General features: G+C 39.5%; 1 protein-coding gene across 4 annotated transcripts in view; it reads left to right on the top strand.

The window, feature by feature from the left end:
• Positions 1 to 5,160: 5,160 nt before the first annotated feature.
• Positions 5,161 to 22,397, top strand: part of antxr1d (ANTXR cell adhesion molecule 1d) — a 33,354-nt gene continuing 16,117 nt past the window's right edge. For 2 of the 4 annotated variants that reach the window (XR_013296168.1, XM_077581705.1), the window contains exons 1-12: positions 5,161 to 5,272; positions 5,398 to 5,737; positions 11,335 to 11,406; positions 11,573 to 11,644; positions 13,251 to 13,332; positions 13,433 to 13,463; positions 13,542 to 13,615; positions 13,968 to 14,036; positions 14,122 to 14,202; positions 14,280 to 14,340; positions 20,976 to 21,074; positions 22,319 to 22,388. Coding sequence is in view for 3 of the 4 variants with exons in the window: in XM_077581705.1 (XP_077437831.1) it covers positions 5,577 to 5,737; positions 11,335 to 11,406; positions 11,573 to 11,644; positions 13,251 to 13,332; positions 13,433 to 13,463; positions 13,542 to 13,615; positions 13,968 to 14,036; positions 14,122 to 14,202; positions 14,280 to 14,340; positions 20,976 to 21,074; positions 22,319 to 22,388 (872 nt within the window). In the remaining variant the exon portion in view is untranslated. Of the gene's footprint in view, positions 5,273 to 5,366; positions 5,738 to 11,334; positions 11,407 to 11,572; positions 11,645 to 13,250; positions 13,333 to 13,432; positions 13,464 to 13,541; positions 13,616 to 13,967; positions 14,037 to 14,121; positions 14,203 to 14,279; positions 14,341 to 20,975; positions 21,075 to 22,318; positions 22,389 to 22,397 lie in introns of those variants that run through there. The other 2 variants (XM_077581703.1, XM_077581704.1) reach the window with 2 other exon arrangements.

Below are 22,397 nucleotides of genomic sequence, written 5' to 3' on the forward strand. Positions count from 1 at the left end.
ATGCAAGGTTCAAGTGGCACAATTCAGATATACACGCGTTCAAATTTAGATCAAAAACAAACAAATTGTGCATAAACATCTGGCATACATATATGCCAGTCATGTTGCAAATGCAACATAAACACACAGATAGGATATACTCCGTCGATAAGGGAAACAAATGACAAGGAAGTCCCATCCAACCATTTTATAACACTGGCATGACAATCATGCATGGTAAGATTCAGTGAGTGTCATGTTTGCTATAGGGCAAATAGTCTAAATGTTTCTGAATGAGCATTTAATGGTTTATTCTGCTTCACAACTTCAGTTAGGCTTCAGATGTTTTAGTTAATCAGAAAGCGGGTTATTTTGTTCTTGATTATGTTTAATTAAATCATTAAGTTCATAATGACTTCTACTTTGTTGTTGCAGTGCAATCAAATTTCATTCAGGAGTAAAATGTCAGAAACGTTTTGAAAAGCTTACATTCCAAGGCGCAGCAAATTAGAAATGCAAGGTTGTAGGTGATGTATCCCACCGCGTGTCTTGGGAATTTTAAATACATTCTAGAACACAAGTGGATGAAAACAAAATGAGTGTGTTTTGCCAACCAACAAAACATGATGGAGTTTTTAAAGCTGCTGAACACAGAAAATTCCATTTTGACTCGCTACTGCCAACAGTGGCCGAAAAATGAAACTGCACACTCACACAAACACGCACACATACTACTAACATGTAGGGCTTTTCCACCGCCGGAACTTTTGGAGAACTTTTCAATTTACCTTGGTAAAATTCCGTTTGCGCGCTTTTCCACCAACAAAAATTTCCGGGGAAAGTAAATTCCCTAGAGTACTATCTCAGCAGCAGGGTCTTGCTGAGCAAAGTTGGAACTTTGAGGGGACGAGCTGCACTTATGGAGGACCAAAACTGAAAAAATATATATAAATAAATAAAAATATAAATAAATAAATGACTAAAAGTGAAAATAAAAATGGCTAAAAAAAAAAATTAAAAAAAATTAAATCCCAAAAAATAATAATAAATGGAAATAAACAACAAAAAATACATATATGCATAAATAAATAAATAAAAGTAAAAAATAAATACAAAAACAAAAAACGAGAATCAAAAAATAAAAATAAATATAAAAATAAATGTCGAAATGAATACAAAATAAATCTATAAGAGAATTAAATATCAATCAATAGATAACATTTCATCCTGGCAGAGCATCTGCAGCATGAAATGAATAAATATGAGAGCAGAGTGTTTTTATTTATTGATTGATATATAATTCTATTTGTATATTTATTTTTGTATTTATTTTGAATCTTGTTTTTTATTTTTTTATTAATTTTTTACTTATATTTATATATATATATATATATACATATATATATATATATATATATGTATGTATATATATATATACTGAGGAAAATAAGTATTTTACCCCCTGGTGATTTTGTGAGTTTGACCCTTTACAAAGAAAGGAACGGTCTATAATTTTCATGGTAGGTTCATCTTAACAGTGAGAGACAGAATATTAAAAAAAATCCCAGGAAATCACATTATATTAATTTTAAACATTTATTTGTCTTTTATTGAGGAAAATAAGTATTTCACCCCCTAGCAAAACATGACTCAGTACTTGGTGGAGAAACCCTTGTTGGCAAGCACAGCGGTCAGACGTTTCTTGTAGTTGGTCACCAAGTTTGCGCAGATCCCAGGAGGGATTGTGGCCCACTCCTCTTTGCAGATCCTCTCCAAATCCTGAAGATTTCGAGGCTGTTGCTTGGCAACTCGAAGCTTCAGCTCCCTCCACAAGTTCTCTATAGGATTAAGGTCTGGAGACTGACTAGGCCACTCCATAACCTTAATGTGCTTCTTCTTGAGCCACTCCTTTGTTGCCTTTGCTGTATGTTTTGGGTCATTGTCATGCTGAAACACCCATCCACGACCCATTTTCAATATCCTGGCTGAGGGAAGGAGGTTCTCACCCAAGATTTCCCGGTACATGGCCCCATTCATCCTCCCCTCGATCCGGTGAAGTCGTCCTGTACCCTTAGCAGAGAAACAGCCCCAAAACATAATGTTTCCACCACCATGCTTGACGGTGGGGATGGTGTTCTTGGGGTCAAAGTCAGCTTTTTTCGCCCTCCAAACACGGCGAGTCGAGTTGATGCCAAAGAGCTCGATTTTAGTCTCATCTGACCACAGCACTTTCTCCCAAGCCTCCTCTGAATCATCCAGGTGCTCATTGGCAAACTTCAGACGGGCCTGTACATGTGCCTTCTTGAGCAGGGGGACCTTGCGGGCACTACAGGATTTCAATCCATTACGGCGTAGTGTGTTACCAATGGTCATCTTGGTGACTGTGGTCCCAGCTGCCTTGATATCATCAACAAGCTCCTGCCGTGTAGTTCTGGGTTGTTTCCTCACCTTTCTCATGATCCGGTTCACTCCACGAGGTGAGATCTTGCGTGGAGCACCAGACCGAGGGAGATTGATGGTCAATTGGTGTGTCTTCCATTTTCTAACTATCGCACCAACAGTTGACTCCTTTTCACCCAGCTGCTTGCTAATGGTCTTGTTGCCCATTCCAGCCTTGTGCAGGTCTACAATTTTGTCCCTGACGTCCTTAGACAGCTCTTTGGTCTTGCCCATTGTGGAGAGGTTGGAATCTGATGCATTGATTGATTCTGTGAACAGGTGTGTTTTTATACAGGTAACGGGAACTTAATTAGGAATACCAATTAAGTAAGAGGACTAATGTGTGTGCCTCCTGGTCACATGACCGGTCTGTGGGAGCCAGAATTCTTGCTGGTTGGTAGGGGGTGAAATACTTATTTTCCTCAATAAAAGACAAATAAATGTTTAAAATTAATATAATGTGATTTCCTGGGATTTTTTTTTTAATATTCTGTCTCTCACTGTTAAGATGAACCTACCATGAAAATTATAGACCGTTCCTTTCTTTGTAAAGGGTCAAACTCACAAAATCACCAGGGGGTGAAATACTTATTTTCCTCAGTATATATATATATATATATATATATATATATATATATATATATATATATATATATATATATATATATATATATATATATACATACATACATATATATATGTATATATATATAGTTATTTTTATTTCTATTTACTTTTGGGGATTTAATTTTTTAATTATATTTTTATATCCGTTTTTATTTTCATTTTTGGTAATTAGTTTATTTATTTAGTGATTTCTTTTTTTGAATTTTGGCATTTTTGGTTCTCCATATGCACTGACTAAGGCTGACTGGTTGTTCAAATGTATGTATTTATTTATTGGGGGGGGGGGGGTTACATCGGGTGGGCTCATCAAACTCATTTGAATTAATTACCGAGATCTCTAAGACGCTGTGGAAACACAAATTATAAATTCCCTGCGGAACTTTTACAACCAAGAACTTCCCTTACCCAGAACTCAAATATCCTGGGCTTGTTGGTGGAAAAGCAGCTTGTCTCCCAGGTGGGGAAGCGAACCCACGCATCGTGGGCAAGTGACGGTACCACTCCGCCACCTGGAGCCCGAACTGCATGCACTCTTCTTCACGTACACAATGCGCACATGATGTCACATCCACGGCGGGAAATTCCAACCCGGATCTAGTCTGAAAATTATTGGTCAGACGCTTGCAGGAGTACCCAATTGATGTAAAAGGGATACTTGACTCATTGATCCATTTTCAGCAGTAAAACGTTAATAGGCGGCACGGTGGATGACTGGTTAGCACGTCAGCCTCCCAGTGCCGAGGACTTGAGATCAAGTCTGAGCTTTGGCCTTCCTGGGTGGAGTTTGCATGTTCTCCCCGTGTTTGCGTGGGTTTTCTCCGGGTACTCCGGTTTCCTCCCACATTTCCAAAGACATGCACGGCAGGCTAATTGAACACTCAAAATTGTCCATAGGTGTGATTGTGAGTGTGGATGGTTGTTCGTCTCTGTGTGCCCCGCGATTGGCTGGCAACCAGTTCAGGGTGTACCCCACCTACTGCCCGAAGCCAGCTGGGATAGGCTCCAGCGCTCCCGCGACCCTTGTGAGGACAAGTGGTTAGGAAAATGGATGGATGGAAAAAGTTAATATTTTGTCCAGAATTAATTTGATAACTTCATTATTTTCATTAATACCTTTAAAAACTAATGTTTCCACTTGCTGTCGACTGAAGATGACATCACCTGTGCTGAGGAAACAGGTAACGACCAATCATGGCTCACCTGATTTTGTGTTTGGTCAGCAAAGGTTGGAGGGGTCGTTACCTGTTTCCTGCAGCACAGGTCATCTTCATTAATTTTAAGTTATTAAGTTAATTCTGGACAAAATATTAACTTTTTACTGCTTAAAATGGCTCAATGAGTCAAGTGTCCCTTTAATCTACCAATTATGTTCCATAAATGGTCAAATAAAAAAAGGTATTGTAAAGATGTTTTGGGGGAAATTGTTACAAAGAACAGCTATAAGAGGAAGATTTTTGCCAAATTTCAAAAGATAGTTATACACAGATGAAATCTATTCAAAATGTTCTACTGTAAATGTGAATATTCTTTCTTTTCTTTTTTTTTACCGAAAGTCTGCAAAATGGGGAGAAGGGGGGGGGATGTTATAAATCCTCCCTAAAGCTATATGAACCACAGATACAATACAGTAGCCTATACTGTCCAAAACACGTGCCCTTTCATTTGGTTTCTTGTATTAAATACCATAATATTCAAATAACTAGCGCCAACGAGTAGAGTGCTACCCTCAACGCTCTGGGTGACGACTTCCCCAATCAATTATGAAAAAAAATTTCAAGTGATATTTTTGAATAACACAATACAATTATTGTTTTTATAACTTAACAGGAAAATAAAAACAACACAAATGGCTTACAAGAATTCCACGTTTTTAACAAAGCTTGGATGGTGTGTTTTTTATTTATTTATTAAGAATATATGTTTAGCTTGTGTAGTTTCGAATGAATTACTAATGTTTGTGTTATACACTCTAATGCGCATTTACTGCATCACAATTCAAATTGATGCTGCACTGACTACTGCGTATAAAAAATGATTTTTAGATAAGCTTACGCAGCACATTTAGGCTAGAATTGCGCCATTTTGTAATTGTTTCTATTTATTTATATGGACATATTTTACACCTGTTGCTTTGCCGTCCCCGCATTGAGGTTATTTATATTTTTATTTTATTTTATTATGAGTCGCTGTAAAACACCAGAATTCCTCCAGGGATAAATAAAGTATGGTGAGTTGAGATGATTTAATCACTATTCTATTTCATTGCGAAGTGGAGTTTGGAGTCTCTCCTCGGGTGTCGCTCCTCTCCTCCATCCTGTCCAAGAGCCTCATGCTTCTTTTTCCCCACCCCAGCCTCTTAGGAGGCCGGCTTCCAGTCAACGCCTGTGCGGAGCGACACGACGTGGCCACACTGAGCAGAAAGCAACTTGAGACACGTCGATCATGTATTAGCGGATGTCGGAGGGACAATGTGAAGATTTGCCGTGAGTGGCGGCGCTGTTGCTGGAAAGTTCGAACGCAAGCGGGGAAAGATGGCGAGGAGGCGCATCCACACGCTCCTCGCTTCGCTTTTGCTGGGACTTTTCCTCCTCCATGTGTCGGTGAAAGGAGTGCAACAGCAGGAGGAGGAGGAGGAGGAGGGGGAGGAAAGGTCCTGCCAGGGCGCCTTCGACCTCTACTTTGTCCTGGACAAGTGAGTGTCGCTTATTATTTATGGCTTTTGTTACTTTCTCACGGCTGCACTTTGCCGCGCAACCGCCTCGTAGGCTGGGAACGCGTGGCGCACCGGCCTGGTGCTTCGGCGTTTGTACAAATAAGAACTATAGGAGATAGTTGAGCCGAACTTGGAAATCCCCTCGTTTAGATTCTTAAACGATGACAAAGACTCCAAACAATGCACTCGGCCGTGCATGGTCAAGATTACTGCGGTCATGCGTTGCACAGACTTGATGTTTGTTTGTCTCTCAACCCATCCCCCCACATCCTACTTATTTATTTATTTACTTATTTATTTGATCCGTGTGGTTCTTTTGGCCCGGTCTACTGGCCCGGTTCATAGCGGCGAGGCAAACAGAGCAAGCAGAGCCATGGGATGTGGGCTGGGCCAGGCAGGATTCAGTTTCAGGCTGAAGACTCCTCCCTGCCTGCCTGTCTGGCGGACACAGCTGCAGCCAGCCATTTCAACAGTTGATCAGATTTACATACAACGTTGTGTAAAAGAGCCATTATAATACAATTTAGCAATGTTGAATAAAATGACCTGGAGTCCACATTTGCTTCATCTTCCAAACACCAATTGCTCTCAATTAGAAAATAAAAATGTAATGGTCCTGTAACTAACATCCAACATGAAACACTAATGCTCCCAAGTGGCAGAAAACTACCTCAGCACAAATCTATGACTCAATGCACTACTTTTAACAGTAACTAACGGTAACATTAGGAATTCCTTATCATAAAACTACTGTATCAATGATACAGTAATACAACCACATTTAGTAACCATTAGAGCTGGCAAACGATTACAATTTTCAATCAAATTAATCACATCTTAGAATTTTGATTAATCACGATTAATCGCTTAATTAAAAAGGCTTTTTTTTATCAAAAAAATGTGGCCGCCAAATTTGAAGAGTACCTGTTATGTGTTAATTCTTTGGACGTCTTCCACATTTTTTGACACACTGCACACGCTCATTCTCCTCTTTTTCTAATCAGTTAATTACTTGCATAATTAAAAATGGGGGGGAAATGAGCCCAATATTTTGACATGAAAAAGTATTCTGAATGTCATACACAAACATGTATTAAAAGATTTATTTTAATGCATGTTGTAATGTTTATTGCTCAAACACACCCTGTGCTACCTTTAACGTAACCATCCGCTGTCAGCTAAAGGATAATCTGTGGACAAAATTAATAGTGTGATTAATCTGCGTTAATACATGATTAATGCGATCATTTTTTGTGATTAATTAATTAGTTAACGCTTTAACTTTGACATCACAAGTAACGATATTTTGCCACTTTTATGTTAACATTAGTCTGAAAAACTTGAAAAAAAATATTTCATTCATTGTATATTTTGAGCAGATGTAAAAAATCTATTCATTTACAATTAATCACAAGTTAAATCATGCAATTAATTACAATTGCAAATTGTAATTGACTGACAGCCCTAATATACAAACAGTATATGCATGTATCACTGTATGTATATATTGTATACCGTACAGTATGTGTGCCCATGTGTTTATAGGCAGCAGAGCGTTGGAATTAAATTAGTTTTAAATTGAATTAAAAAACAACATTAAAAAGCCATAAATTAGATTTGATGATACTTGCAGAAACCCTGTAAGAGTCCATCCATACATTTTGCTGGAGGCTATCCAGCTGACTTTTAGCAAGAGGTGTGGTACAGCCTTTGAATGGTTAACATTTTTAAATGACCCTTCTAAATGCTTCATAGTAAATCACAATGTCCCATCACAGGTGAGCTATTCTTAGAACAGGCCTACGGTCTATACATGTGGCCCTTGGGGCTGACCTAGTGGCCACAGTCACCATGTTTAGGGACCCCCGATTAAAAAGTTGAAAACAAACCCCAGCAATGTCTCACGCAAAGTGCATTCTAACCGAGCGCATGGGTGAAGTTTTCTTTTGGTATTACTATTTTGGGAGACTAGCGCAGTTGGTTTGCGCCATTGTGGGCGTGAACACAGCCGACTTGATTCCCAACCAACCAACGTCATTATCTGTCGTTCCCTTTATATTCAGCGCAATTAAGGCACTGTGATACCAAAATTTGACCCACTGGAACTCACGCAGAAGGTCGAAGCTTGCAAAGTTTGTTTATAAGGAACTGCAAGCAGACCTCCACTAGTTGATGATGTAATGTTGGCTAAGGCAAACTCAGATCACCGCTGGTTCCAACAGGCACAAAGTTCAGTTTACTTTCAGCCACTAAAATCGTCAGATGTGGCAGGGGCGTGTCAAAGGAAACGATCTTGGTAATGCCAGAACGCCAAGCATGGCGCGGAGCCTTCTACCAAATTCCCAAACACGCTAAACGAAGCTTGCACTGGCACAAAAATCAAGATACGCTAGTTTTTACACTCACTCAGCTGTGCTGTCTACCATTATAGAGCCATGTTATTTTGTGAACATTTTTCTTTAGGTTAAATGTTCACTTAAGATGTTGTTGCCAGTCTACTGCACTTGTTGTGTAATTTACTGTACAAATGTGCATCCGACAGTGTGGACATTGGGCGCTGCTCAGACATGATAATTGACATTTTTGTCATTTCTAGGCTCCAACTGCAAAATGATGCACATGGCTGCAGAGTGATTAGACATGTCAAAACGTGCTACAAGCAGACCAGAGAACGATTAAGGCTTAAAAAAAATGTGACCTGATAAAATGTTATGCCCACATTTGTTCAGAGTAAATCATAGGTTTTGAATCAATTTAGTTTCAGCATCTAGTGATTTGTGTAGCTTGTTGTCACATGTCCTCAGTTTCCCTTGTACTCACACTCATAGGAGCTGTGAAGTCCACACTTTGAATGACATTTCACTCTTTGGGGTGTCCACGGCAACATCTGTCAGCTGCTCTTCACTCTTTACCCTTTGCTTCCGAAAGTTTAAGAGGAGCCCGAGGAGTGTGCGTCATGCATGGCCAGCTCTCCCAGTGCTTGGACCTCTGCATGTCTCCACAGGCCTCCGGGAAGCTGCTGCTCTTTTTTGTCTTTTTTTTCCCCTTTTAAATCAACTTATTGGCCTTTTCCCCATCTTCAATGCCACACTGTGACCCATTCAGCAACACCTCAGTGGGAAAGCACTACGGCGTCCTGCATGTCGAGAGAATAGATCTAGATGGACAGAATTAAAAAAAAAAAAAGATCATCAGCTCCCTGCATTCCTCCACTCAATGTCTGACCTACACTAAATAGCAGGCTGACTATTTCCTTTGTAACCCACAAATAAAAAAAATTGGGAGGTTGTGGTGGAGTTGTGTGCTGAAGAATGAATACTTTGTCAGCTTTCTTAGTGTAAAGTACATAAGAATATGTGTAGAAGAGTAAGGATTTGTATCTCAGATGAAAATTTGATGGCAATCATGTGAAACTGGAGCTTTCAGAAGAATTAGAGCATGTAGAGAGAGAATATGGGATTAGTGCCAGACATTACAGTGCACCCAAAAATGTCGAATTCAATCCATTCTACAACACTGGTCAACCTGCGATTTGTTCTGATTTTGTAATAACATTTCCAGAAGAAAGTAATGCAATAAGCAATAATCGGTTCCATGGTCAGAATGTTGCTCTCTAAGAAATTTAATTAGCTGTATTTTTACCCTATAAAAAAATGAATACAACTGCTGAAGGTGTATCTGACTTTATGACATTCCTATTTGTTTTTTTTTTTACCATTGTAAAACCTAAATAATAATAATAATAATAATTTTAAAAACTGAACAAGTGATACTGGGTAAAGTACAGTGGTACCTTGATTTACAAATTTAGAACTCTTTAGAAGTATGAATAATAGCTCAGCAGATGTTTGTTTTTTTTTGCTAAAAATTAGAGCTACCATTCATTACCTACCCTATAAAATGGCATCTATAGCCATCAATGGCAGCGGATGAGAGAGAGAGAGAGAAAGATAGAGAGAGAGCTCAATGGTGGCAGCAAACTCAACCTAACTTACTTTTCAACAAGCAGCACTTTGACTTGACATACTCTTCCAAACAGAAATTTTTCTTCTGCCACTCCCAGATTAACTTCACTGCTAATTTTAACGTAAAACTAAGAAAATTATGCATTGCGTATCTAAAACAGCCACATAACTTGGAACATCTGCTAGCTTAATGCTAACATAGCCTAACACACAACATAAAACACCAGAGATGTGAACACAATGCTAACCAAAGCTGAGGCTTCATGCAATAACAGCAGTTCAGAGTTGAAAGTTTGATTATACTTTCAGATTTTTGGTGAAATTCTGAATTCTAACACTTCACGGTTTCAACTACATTTTAGAACACTGACTTACTGTTGTGTTCCAAAAAGAAGCACGTGAGTAGTATTACTACTCCACCTTTTGCTTTGTACTCTTTTCTACTTCCCATCTCTACACTCCTCTCCATAGTCTCTCTAGTGGTGGGAACGGGACACCACACTTACACGACACGTCTTTGCATAAAGGTGTTCATATTGTATTGTATAGTATAGCATACTTGCATTAACTACATCAACCCTGACTTTTGAGAAGCTAAAAGTAAGTAGTGCTTAGATTTTACTTTACAGTCCAAATGGCACTAACTACCAGTAGAGATGACTGCCTATAAATCTCTCTCCTGTTTATTTGAGCCAATTTGGAATCCTAAAACTGAAGGAGAACTTTGAAAACCTTATATGGTATTGTGAAGACTGTGTCCCTAGCAGACCCCTCCTGGAACCTTTATCATGTCCTCCGTCTACAAAAAGGATAAGTGGAGCAGGAAGTGACTGGTTAAATGGGTGGAACTAAAGAAAGGCATCATGAATCCAAACAGCTCCGACTTTATTTCCTTTTACAAACCTGTTCCACTCTTCAAACTTTCACCCTCTGTCCATGTCTGCTGTTTGATGTCATTGCAACCCCTTCACCCCCCACCCCCGCTGAGTGCTATTCGTGCACCCCGCTGTTGTTCATGTTGCTGCCTTTTCTCTCCCTCAACCTGTTGTTCGACTGCCTGTGCTCATCACCATCTGTTCCCCTCACTGCCACACACAAACAACCAAACGGGCATTCACACTCTTGCGCATGGACACACACAGGCCAGCTGCCCGCTACATGTTCACTGCTACGGGCTGCTGCATCTGTCCCAGTCTAACCTCAACCCTCTGGCCCAACAGCAATTAGCCCCCATTAGCAGCACCCCCGGGACTGGGCTTCATTAAGGAGATGGTGATGTAAACAGTAGAAGCATGTAGCAGGCTAAGCAGCAAGGCTAACAGGTTACAGTGCAACATAATGGAATGTGGCCACAGAGACATATTCCGAGCATACGACCACTCTTGCATGATACAAAATAGCAACATGCTAATGCTAACAAAGTTTTTTTTACATTTGCTCTGAAGTTGCATTTCTCCATTGGTTTCTATGAATTATTATTGTGGTTTTAGGTTTCATTGGAGGTGTTTCAAAATATGAATATCTGACTGTTGGTTTTGTTTTCCAAATACAATACACAATTAATCGAAACAATCTAAATCGCTGCCAAATCTGCATTTTCTGCTTTTGCAGATCTGGAAGTGTGAAGCATCACTGGATCGAGATTTACTCTTTTGTGGAGCAGCTGGCAGAGAAATTTATCAGGTGCACTAATTATTGTTCAATATTTGCCAAGCAGTGGAAAGTCTTACAGTGGCTTGACTGTAGGAAAGTCAGTTGAAATACCTAACAAAAAATGTTAATGTCATTTATGGAATGTGTCAAATTTGAGACTTGAAAATGTAAATGGCAAACAATTGTGTGTTCATAGTCCCATGTTGAGAATGTCCTTCATCGTGTTCTCCACGCATGGCAAAATCATCATGAAGTTAACTGAGAACAGGTAAAGATGCAGGACACATCTGTATTGCATGTTTAGCTCTATCTCTGTCCCAGGAGTTTTTTGTGACTTTTGTTTATGACATTTATGTGGAAAATACCAAGCAGATTTTCATGATAAATTGAATGTAGCGTGTAGTCCAAATTCTAGAGTCCATTATGTTTTGGGTGCAGGTCCAAATTACATTCCTGCTTTTTAAGGATTTAAAAAAAAAAAAATCATCGACCCTTTGGCTTTTATCTGATGGAATGCTCAGAGGCTGCAGAGCGCCACATCCCGTTTCTGCTGAAGTCATTCTCCTGTTGACCACAAGTTTCACTCTTAAGCCATTTTTTTCTGTCATTACACAGACAAAGCTTCTTTTTTTTTTCAAAATATAGCCAAAGCAAAAAGCCTCATCACTGCCTCATGACATTATAAGAAATAACTAGCTGCACCACAGACTCAAATATACCGTACATCATTTTGCAGGAAATTGTAAGAACTACATTCTAATTATAATTTAAAGTGTATTTTCATACTATTCTTTTACACCAAACTAACATTAATAATATAAATGGTGGTATAAAGTCATACAAAAAAATGAGAATAAGGTCAATATATGCAGTATCACAAAACAACAAATATATTCCCCACAGTAAAGACTACTGTATTTGTGATGTGAAAATTGAAAAGTAATTTAAAATTTAATCTCATTGCATCAAAATTATTTCTTGACTACAATTAATAGTAACGCATGGCAACAGAGCTCCTTCTTCGTTGTGGTAAAGAAGGAGCTGAGCCGAAAGGCAAAGCTCTCGATTTACCGGTCGATCTACGTTCCTACCCTCACCTATGGTCACGAGCTGTGGGTGAGAGGAACCAGTTGAGGTGACTCGGGCATCTGGTTCGGATGCCTCCTGGACGCCTCCCTGGAGATGTGTTCCGGGCATGTCCTACCGGCGGGAGGCCCTGGGGACCACCCAGGACATGCTGGAGAGACTATGTCTCTAGGCTGGCCTGGGAACGCCTTGGGGTCCCGTCGGAGGAGCTGGTTGAAGTGGCTGGGGAGAGGGAAATCTGGGCTTCCCTGCTAAAGCTGCTTCCCCCGCGACCCGAACCCGGATAAGCGGTAAATGATGGATGGATGGATGGCAACAGAGGCCTTTCCAAAAAATCTTCTTTTTGCACATAGCAAATTTAATATTGTAAACAAATGAGTCCATTATACATTTGTCTTTATCATACAACCCTTATTATCCGTGTTTATTTCAAATATGAAAGTTCAGAGAAACGTTTTGCAGAAGTAGTTAAAGCGAACGAAGACAAGGGAAAACCTATGTAAACAAGAATAATTGCATTATATAAATCAACTAAAACATAACAGCAAGAAGTGACTTAAAGACGCTGAAAAGATCAATGGTAGTCATTTGTCTGTAAAAATTGTGATTTGATTTGCACGCTTCACCTGGTGTCAAAATCCCTCTTATGAGCGCACACATCTACTACTCTGCTGGAATTTCTCTCTACCCTAGAGATTTACATTTGTTTCACTGGGAATATTTCTTTGAAGTTTTTCATATTCCTTCTGGCGTGATTTTTGCTGATGCTTCTTTTTTGTACCCGTCAGGGAGGCCATCACTGGAGGGCTCAGAGCTCTAAAAAGTGTCATTGCTGGAGGAGACACATTTATGAACCTTGGCCTGGAAATGGTAGGGACAAATTGGAAAATGTTTTAATTCATTATCTACAAACAGCACAACTGAACGGACTAATATAATATTCAGACTAATTATGTCTCTGTGTTGGCAGGCAAATGCACAGATATATCAAGAAAACCAAGGTAGACTCTTTCTACTGCCAATCTTCGTTAGACACAAGTACATTGCTTCACAGGCCTTGAATTTTGCGTGCTTCACAGGGACAGCCAGTGTTATCATCGCGTTGACTGACGGGGAACTGAACGAGTGGCAGTTTGACACAGCTCAGCGAGAGGTAATATGGGATGAGGAGTAGCAAATATTATACTGCTACTACTTTTCAGAAAGATTTTTTTGTTTTTTGGGGGTGGGGGGGTCATCCGGGGAGCGAAACTATAGCCTCAAGTTTGTGAGTGCAAAGGTTTTCCAGTTTTGAAAGTCATTTTTACTTGCTATGCTAACGTTCATGATTCAATACTCAATAGATGTCAATGCTGTAACCAACCCTCCTTTTTTTCCTTTTTTTTTTGCGCGTAGAGCGTTCCCCGTTCTAATGGCTTTTTCAGGTCTTGCAAGTCACAGCAACACAGCTGGTGACTCTTTTGGCTTCTCTACATTTGTTCTGTTTATGTGTTCCATCCTCACAGGCTCAAAGGGCCAGGTCTATGGGAGCCATTGTTTACTGTGTAGGGGTCAAAGAGTTTAATCAGACCCAGGTAGGAAGCACAGAAGCGAAGCCAATGTTTATAAACATGCAACAAAGCAAACACAACATTGTCTGTGTGTGCATGTTTTTTTTAGCTTGCGACCATTGCAGACACTATGGAACATGTGTTTCCTGTGTGGGGGGGCTTCCAAGCGCTCAGGGGAATCATTGACTCGGTAATACACACAAGCATACAAATACACAAAGAAACACACTAAATTGCATTATCTCAGCAAACTGTCTTGTGCTTTAGATCATCAAGAAGTCCTGCATTGAGATCCTCGCAGCTGAGCCGTCCAGTGTGTGCGCAGGAGGTAAGGGCTGTGCGGTGAGCAAGGTTTCCTCGTTAAGACTTTGAAGCAGTAATGTGTGGGTGTGATTGTGTCAGACGACAGTCATCCAAAGCCTCTGGAGCGGACGGTGAAGTTGAGTAATCGCACAGACGCTTATGGCCGCGCAGTGACACACAGCGTATTGTCATTCACGGCCGGGGGAGATTAGCATAGTCGCTTGGCCACAGCATGTGGGCCAAAAGGGGAGGAGGAGGAATCGGAGTTGGTCCGACGAATTAGCCATGAATCTTTAAGCATGGCTTGCTCCCTGGCCTAGTTTGCCACTTCATATATGCTGAATAGCCACTCTGGCTCCTTCAACCTCTACTTGGGTCTCTTCTCCCATCTTTGCATGGCTGGCCTTTGGATACCACTTTGATGAGGTAAAGTTGGAAAAAAATGCCAAATGAGGTGGTGCAGGAGCCTCTATGTGAATCCACGGGACGGATGAGCTTTGGCATGACCTTATTAGGAATCACTTAGGAGAGTGCATTTGCAGCCTTGCTCTCAAGGATGACCAATGGAGAAAATCATCAATTATGAGATTTTTTTTTAACCTTCCTGTTAGGTCGGTTTCTCTTGAACAGCAATAATGTTTCTGGGTCAATTTGACCCAGGCTATATTTTAATGAATAAAAATGCATCACAATAATCATTATTAAATGATTTCATGGCAAATATTTCAAATGAACATTTTTTTACCAACTTAAGTTTCAGCATGAAATACTACTAGTATTACTACTAGTAGTTCTTGAACTTTGAAAAGGGTGACTTTGACCCGGGCTATGTTTAATGTTCCAAAAGCGCCCTGATAATGAATTATACCGCACGATTAACAGTTATCAATGCAAATATTTCAAATTGAGACATTTAAACTGTCTGTTGATGAAGGTTCATTACAAAAAACTACTAATTTGAAGTTCTTAAACTTTAAAGTGGGTCGTTTTGACCCGGGCTGTTTAATGTTCTAAAATCATTCCGATTTTCTTTTTTTTTTTAATTGTCAAAGTTAATCATTTTTATTTATGAGAAGTTTCCGTTCTTCACTGAGGATGTGACCAAGCTGCACCATTCATGTGTTTTTGCAACATAGGAAAAAACTACTCATTTGTATCTTTAACTTTAAAATGGGTCAATTTGACCCGGGCTGTGTTTAATGTTCCATAATCATTCTGATAAATAATTAACATTTAATTGAAAACACGTCAAAGTTAACCATTTTAATAGAGAAGTTTCATAGCAAAAAACTACTAATTTGTAGTTTTTGAACTTTAAAATGGGTCAATTTGACCCAAACGATGTTTATTGTTCCAAATTAGGCATTCTGATAAACATTTTAAATAAAAATATGCCAAAGTGAACTATTTTAATTGTCTGTCGATGAAGAATTGTTGATACGCTTTCACTCTTAAAATGGGTCAGTTTGACCCGGTTGTTCCGAAAGCATCAAGAGAAACATTCTTATCGCTACTTCTTAACTGTGTTCATTGCAAATATGTCAAAATGAACCATTTATCGTCTGTTGGTGCCAAGTTTGAAAGCTAAAAGCTAATATTTGTTCTTTAACTTAAAAGTGGGTCATTCTGACCCCCCAATATAACAGGAGGGTTAAAAAAATGGAAAGTACAGTACTGTGCATTATTGGTTTTGTTGTTTTAGCAATCCTATAATAACTGTAGAGTAAATTAAAATAGAATACAGTCACTGCCTATACTACTCAACCACCTACATTTACAAAATTGCCAAGAATGTCATTTGCTTTTATTTATGGTTAAGTGAAGAGGAAATTAGAGGCTGTAATATAATTAGAGCAACGAGAAGGACAATAATCAGTGTCCTCGTGTGATAATTATCTCTGGTTTGTTGCCAATTTATCAGCCGCAATGTTCCCAAATATTTTCCAACAGCCTCATTTGTTATTCGATTGATGAGCAGTCTAATGGTCAGTGAACTAAGAAACTCACTCCAACCAAAACTTGACTCTGGCCTAATTAATGAAGGACAGCCACTATAATGCGCTGAGCTTATTACTCCAGTGTGCATCCTTTGTTATTAAATGAAGCCATGTAGAAACAATATGTGCGCTTACATGCATAATATTGCTGTAGCGTGACACAAGATAATGTGATTGTCTAGCACTGGTCAGCATCTTATAACCACCTCCCAACATATTGCATCAATGCTTTTGTCTCCGTGTACGCAAGTCAGGCTTTTTAACATGTATAGTTGCTCTTTCAGCACACGCACACACACACACACACACACATACAAGTCCCTCACACTGATGTGAAGTGACCAGGCTGAGCTGCCTGCAAACAGGCCATCAGACTGGACAGTGAACATTGGGCCATACTATCAGACATGACAGCAGTGATTCCACACACACACCGACACACAAGGAGAACGTTGAACCTGAGATCTAACATGACAGCAGAGATTGCTGCTTTCATTAGCGTCTGACCCGTTCCTCCCCGTCATTCCTTCCTGCGTGGCCCCCGCCCTGCCCTTCGCTGTCCCGTCGCACTAACGTGATTGAAGGGCCGCCATTCGGACAAGCTTTACCCCACTTTCTCCGCATAACAACAACCAACAACAAAAAAACACGCGTGTCTATTGTGGACAGTCACATTAATGCTCGTCAAACATTCAGGTGAAGATGGACATGGACATGTGGCCAGGGTGGCAGGCAGCAGCATATGCATGGTACAACTCAGCAGGGCGCCACCAGTCCAGGCCCACCATGATTGTGACAGCGTTAACCTTTTAGCCTGCCACTGCATGTGACAGAAAGTCTGTGTAGAGGCTAATATCATCTCTATGTGATAATACACTTAATACACCTTATTCATCGCAGTATTTACATTTTAATGACAAAAAGAATGCCATCATATCACACTTTTTCGGAGGTGTTTAAAAAGCCATAATAGAAAAAAGTGAATTTAGGATTAATCGTTGATGTGAGGTTTGTTATGTCATGCAAAATGTGTTGCTATTTTTGGCGATGAAGTGATGATTTTTTTTTTGTTATTTTTGACCCAAAAAGCTGCTTGCTGAAATAACCTTACAAGGTGTTGTTTACATCAGTGGTCCCCAACCACCGGGACGCGGCCCCGGTACCGGGCCGTGGGTCATTTGGTACCGAAAGAAAAAAAATTGCATTATTTTAATTTTTTTTCGAAAAGAATGTTTTATTTTGAAAAGTGGCCGGATTCTGTCTGTTACATCCGTCTCACTTGACGCACTTCAAGGCCGCTACACCACACGTCACATGATACGTCACGCTAAATTTAATTCCAAGCTAGCAAAATGAGCAAAAAACTAACTTCTTTAAAAAGTTTCTTTGCGAAGGGGAAACGGTCCAATGAAGGGACAGAAGAGGAACCTGGACCCTCTAAAAAAGGGAAAGCTGCCTTTAACAGGCAGTATCAAGAATCGTATTTAAAATATGGATTTATCACCAGGGGCGATTCCCACGCACCAAGCCCGCTGTGCGTAATATGCGGTGACCGGCTTTCTAATGAGGCGATGAAGCCTTCAAAACCGAGATCGCCACAACAGCACTGAAAACCCTGTTGCCATTTCCGACATTGTATCTGTGTGAAGCTGGGTTTTCTGCAGCGACGGCAACCAAAACCAAATTACGGACCAGACTGGACCTAAGTAGCACACTTCGGGTATCATTGTCTCCCATAACCCCAAGATGGGACCGTCTCGTTGCAGCAAAACAAGCTCAGGGCTCCCACTGATTCACTGCTGCTGTGATTAGCGAGTATTTTCATGCACTTTGTTTTTGTGTTGTGTCTTATTTTGAAGGTATGTTTAAACGCTACCATAGCGACCAGAGTGTGTTGCATTGTTTTGGGGCAGAAACGATGTTGCTCATGTGATGTTCTGTTGTTGGTGCGACGTTACGGACACCGTTAATAAAGTTGCACATGACTACACTGTAGATTTACGTTCATTATTATTATTATAGAGAAAATACCAGTTTTTTTCTTGTCATTTTATTTTGTTTTTATCAGCTAAACCTTTAGATTGGGCCGTGAAAATATTGTCAGACATGAAACCGGTCCGTGGTACAGAAAAAGTTGGGGATCACTGCTTCACATTATAGTAAAAAAAACAAAATGCATAAAATTCTCAGGAGACTCGGCTACAACGTGCCGTTTGGTATCAGGCAAGGAACCAAGCATAAGACATCATTAATGTCAAGACCTCCAGTTGCTGTATTCAGACAGACAGTCTGTGACTGTTACTGTGTTATAAATCACAGTGTTAAGTATAATTCAGGGCTCTGGTACAATTGCTAGCTCAATGATGCCTCTGGTTGTTGTGGTCCAAACTTAAAACAGAGCCCAAGAGGAGAATAAGCAAAACAGGAAATAAATATATTGTATTACATGCATTGTGTTTGTGTGTCCTCATAGCTCAACTGAGGAACTTTTGGCTTCTTGGCATGTATAAATTAAGATGCTGGATGTATTTTTTAGTAGAGTTTCAATATAGTAAAAAATATACTGTATGTGTTTTTCAAAGTGGCAAGTATTTAGTGTGACCTCACTTTACAGCATGCAGTCCTAATTAGTCACTAGCTGCGTCATTTAGTTTAGAGAAACACCACCCTCGAAATGAAGGCCTCCCTTTTTCAATCAGAGAAATAAAGAAGTTAGATCATAGATGCTATTGTTCACACTACAAACGTGCAAAAAATGACTCGTGAAGGAAACTGTAAACCTAATACATGTTATATAAGAGGTTTGTGTGTAGTAATAAAGATCTTATGTGGAGACAGCATCTCATTTCCAGTAGACTCTGATATGTGATCACGCCACAACATTGTATGCGTCCAAGTTTAAGCTGTGGGAATCTCTGCGGCCTATTAGTTCTGTCAATCATCTTCCTCGGCTCTTGCTATTTCGCTACGTTTCTCCATACTCGTTATATGCTGCCAGTACTAGGTAGCATTCAAGATCTTATCAAACATTTGTACAAAATTTGACTTTCTTATCCACTATTTGTAAAAATATAGTACATAAAATGTAGGCAAAAAGCAAATTGCACTACAACATAAATGTTCACGAAATTGCCTTTCTATTCAATGAAATAGGAATCAGATCAATATATTAGGGGTGTCAAAATGAGTGTGTTCATTTTGAGTTAATTTAAAGCTTCTTTAACGGCACTAATTTTAATGCCTTTTTAACGTGTGATTAATGACCGCCCCTTACCTGGAAAGCCTGTCCTGGCAACGCAGCGGACACGTCCACGTCAAAATTAAGCAGTAATAAATTTAATAATAAATTAATGCATATATTTGTGGAGACTGGGGTCAAGTTGTATATTACAATTTAAAAAAAATACAGAATTTCAAAAATTACTTAATGTTAAAGATTTGATAGCTCTTAATTTGAAAAGAAAAATGCACTGAGCTGTCACCAATGTCTTACAAATGCAATTATGCCATCTAGTGGCAGAAAAATTACCTCAACAAACAAATCAATATCGCACTCATTTTTTACAGTGCAGTACATTATTTTAATTTTAACTCAATTTTATGGTTTATTATGAAATTATTGTATCGATGACTAAAAGATGCAGCCATATATCTATTAGTTTAACATTTGTTTCCACCTTTATGTTAAGAGTATGAAAACTTACATTATTAATATAATATTTTATTGTACATTTAGAACAGTTATAACATTTGTGATTAATCGTGAGTTAACTAACGAAGTCATGCGATTAATTCCATTTTTTTTTTTAAATGAATCGCCTGACACACCTACAATATGTATAAACCATCAACATTAGAACATCTAACTAAATATGTCTAGATTTGCAGCAGAGACTTGTGTAGTGGCTGGTGTGACCTTTCAAAAGGTAGTGTCACCCTACTGTGTTTTTAATGCAGTGATCTTCACGGTGGCGTTTTTAAATGTTAAAGGTGTGACCGATGTTCATTTCAATTAGCCGGGAGGAGGCTAGAGGTGCACAGTCAGAGTGCAAACACACTATATGCTTATAGTTGGCTAAGGAAAATGCACAAAAAAAAAAAAGTACAAGCCACATCCACACGAACACACAACATGAGCAGACGTCATGTGTTGTGCCATAGGTAAGGTCAGACCCACTTTGACAGCGCTGTGCTGTTGTCAGCCCCGCAGGCATGTTTTTTAACCAAGTGTTTTCTTCCCGCTCGCCAGCATATGCTGAGAAGCAGCCACATAGACACTGCGGCATATGCTGGCAAGGCCCTGTCAGTGCACTTTAACAGCGCCCGAGGGAAAGTAAAGGTCATAGACGCACACGCACCATGCACACACGCCTCATGGCAAGCGCACACACAATAGTCCATACCAAGATATTTTGGAATAGGAGCACTTTTAGCATTAGCACCATTGGAGCATGTTATGGACTTTACGCACGAATATAAACCAACCGTAATGAGGCATGCAGGAAATGGCTGTAAGCACGCAACATAATGGTGATCACTTCCCTTTGATCCTGAGTCTTATGAAAACTAAGTTGCTGACTGTTTACTTCTTCTCTTACAAAAAAAAATTCCTTCATGTTGTTGTTGTGTATGAAATCAAATGACGGTAGTGTTTGTCTCTTAGAGAGCTTTCAGGTGGTGGTAAGAGGAAACGGCTTTCTCCATGCAAGAAACATCGACCAGGTCCGCTGCAGCTTCAAACTAAATGACACACACACTGTAGGTAAGTTGTGGGGGCAGACGCACTCCAAGTCCAGATCATGGCTGGGAATGCAAGAAGGAATACAGAAATAATTTGTGACTTAATGAGCTTTCACCTGCAAAAACGACAAATCAATATTGACCTTTTATTTAATAATCAACCTGATGTCAATGTCAGATTGTGCATACATTTAGCACATTTAGTTCAAATTGTATTGCTATACAGTACAGTATATTATTTCCCCTTTTTAAACGTTTTTTTTTTTTTGTGTGTGACAAGCATCAAAACGTGTTCATATATCCAAAACTACAAACAAAGGGATCAACCCGTGTACATATTTTCCCATTGGAAACTATGAAAATAGAAATAATCAGTTGGCCCTTTTTTTTTTTTAAATAGGTTTCATGTTATATTTTGATCAGGACAGTCTCGTTTTTTTAGCGTTGAGTCGCAGATCCCGTCGGGTTTCACCAACCTCATTGTTTTGTCCTGATATTACACGTCCCGTCCCATCCCGGTGTCCCGTTTTTTGCCATGTGTATGTCAATCACACAGTTGTCATTGTGATTCATACGATAAACCCATTTAAAGGGAATTCAACCGTTAAATTCCTTCCTATTTACTTCAAAATTCATGTTTCTGTTCTCATTCACATCCGCATCTAATTGGGAGCAGGCGTTGACCGGAACTAAAACTTCCTGCTTTTGTGTCTAAGAATCATGGGAAATGTAGCCCTACCTACTGCAATTGCCACTCGCTGGTCAGACAATGCAAGCTGAGCTTTCTAATGGTATATTTCCAATTTTACAATCTGTGACCAATGTGAGGTAAACTGCATAGCCAACAGCTTCCAACAGCTGTCGGAAGCGAGCAAAAAAAGTTGGATAAAGACGAATGCATTGACTTGTTTAGCGGTGTTAAACAGTCAGCCAAGATAGCATTTAGCATTAGCGATTGCTCCCCTCTAGAAGATTGACTAGCGATTAAATTTGGTGAAATTTATTGTATATATTATTTTTAGCGAAATTGTAGCATCCCGGGTTTTGTTTTTGAAAATTTTGTCACCGTACCTGAGTGTCTACAAGGGGGACAACTTTGAAGTTTATTTTTTATTTTTTACCAAAATGTTGGCCAAATACAAAATTGTGAAACCTCAGCTATCCTTAACTTTGGATTTTTTTTACTGTACAGTATAAGCATAGCGAGAACATATTCCTTGTCTGCAAAAAAAACTAAACTGATATTGAACCTTCATTTTACTGCAGATGAGAGACCAGCCGGAATAGAAGATACATTCCTTCTCTGTCCTGCTCCTGTTATCGAAGAAACGGGGAGGTGAGTTAC

Source organism: Vanacampus margaritifer, chromosome 12 (assembly GCF_051991255.1).
Source record: "Vanacampus margaritifer isolate UIUO_Vmar chromosome 12, RoL_Vmar_1.0, whole genome shotgun sequence".
Taxonomy (NCBI): Eukaryota; Metazoa; Chordata; class Actinopteri; order Syngnathiformes; family Syngnathidae; genus Vanacampus; species Vanacampus margaritifer.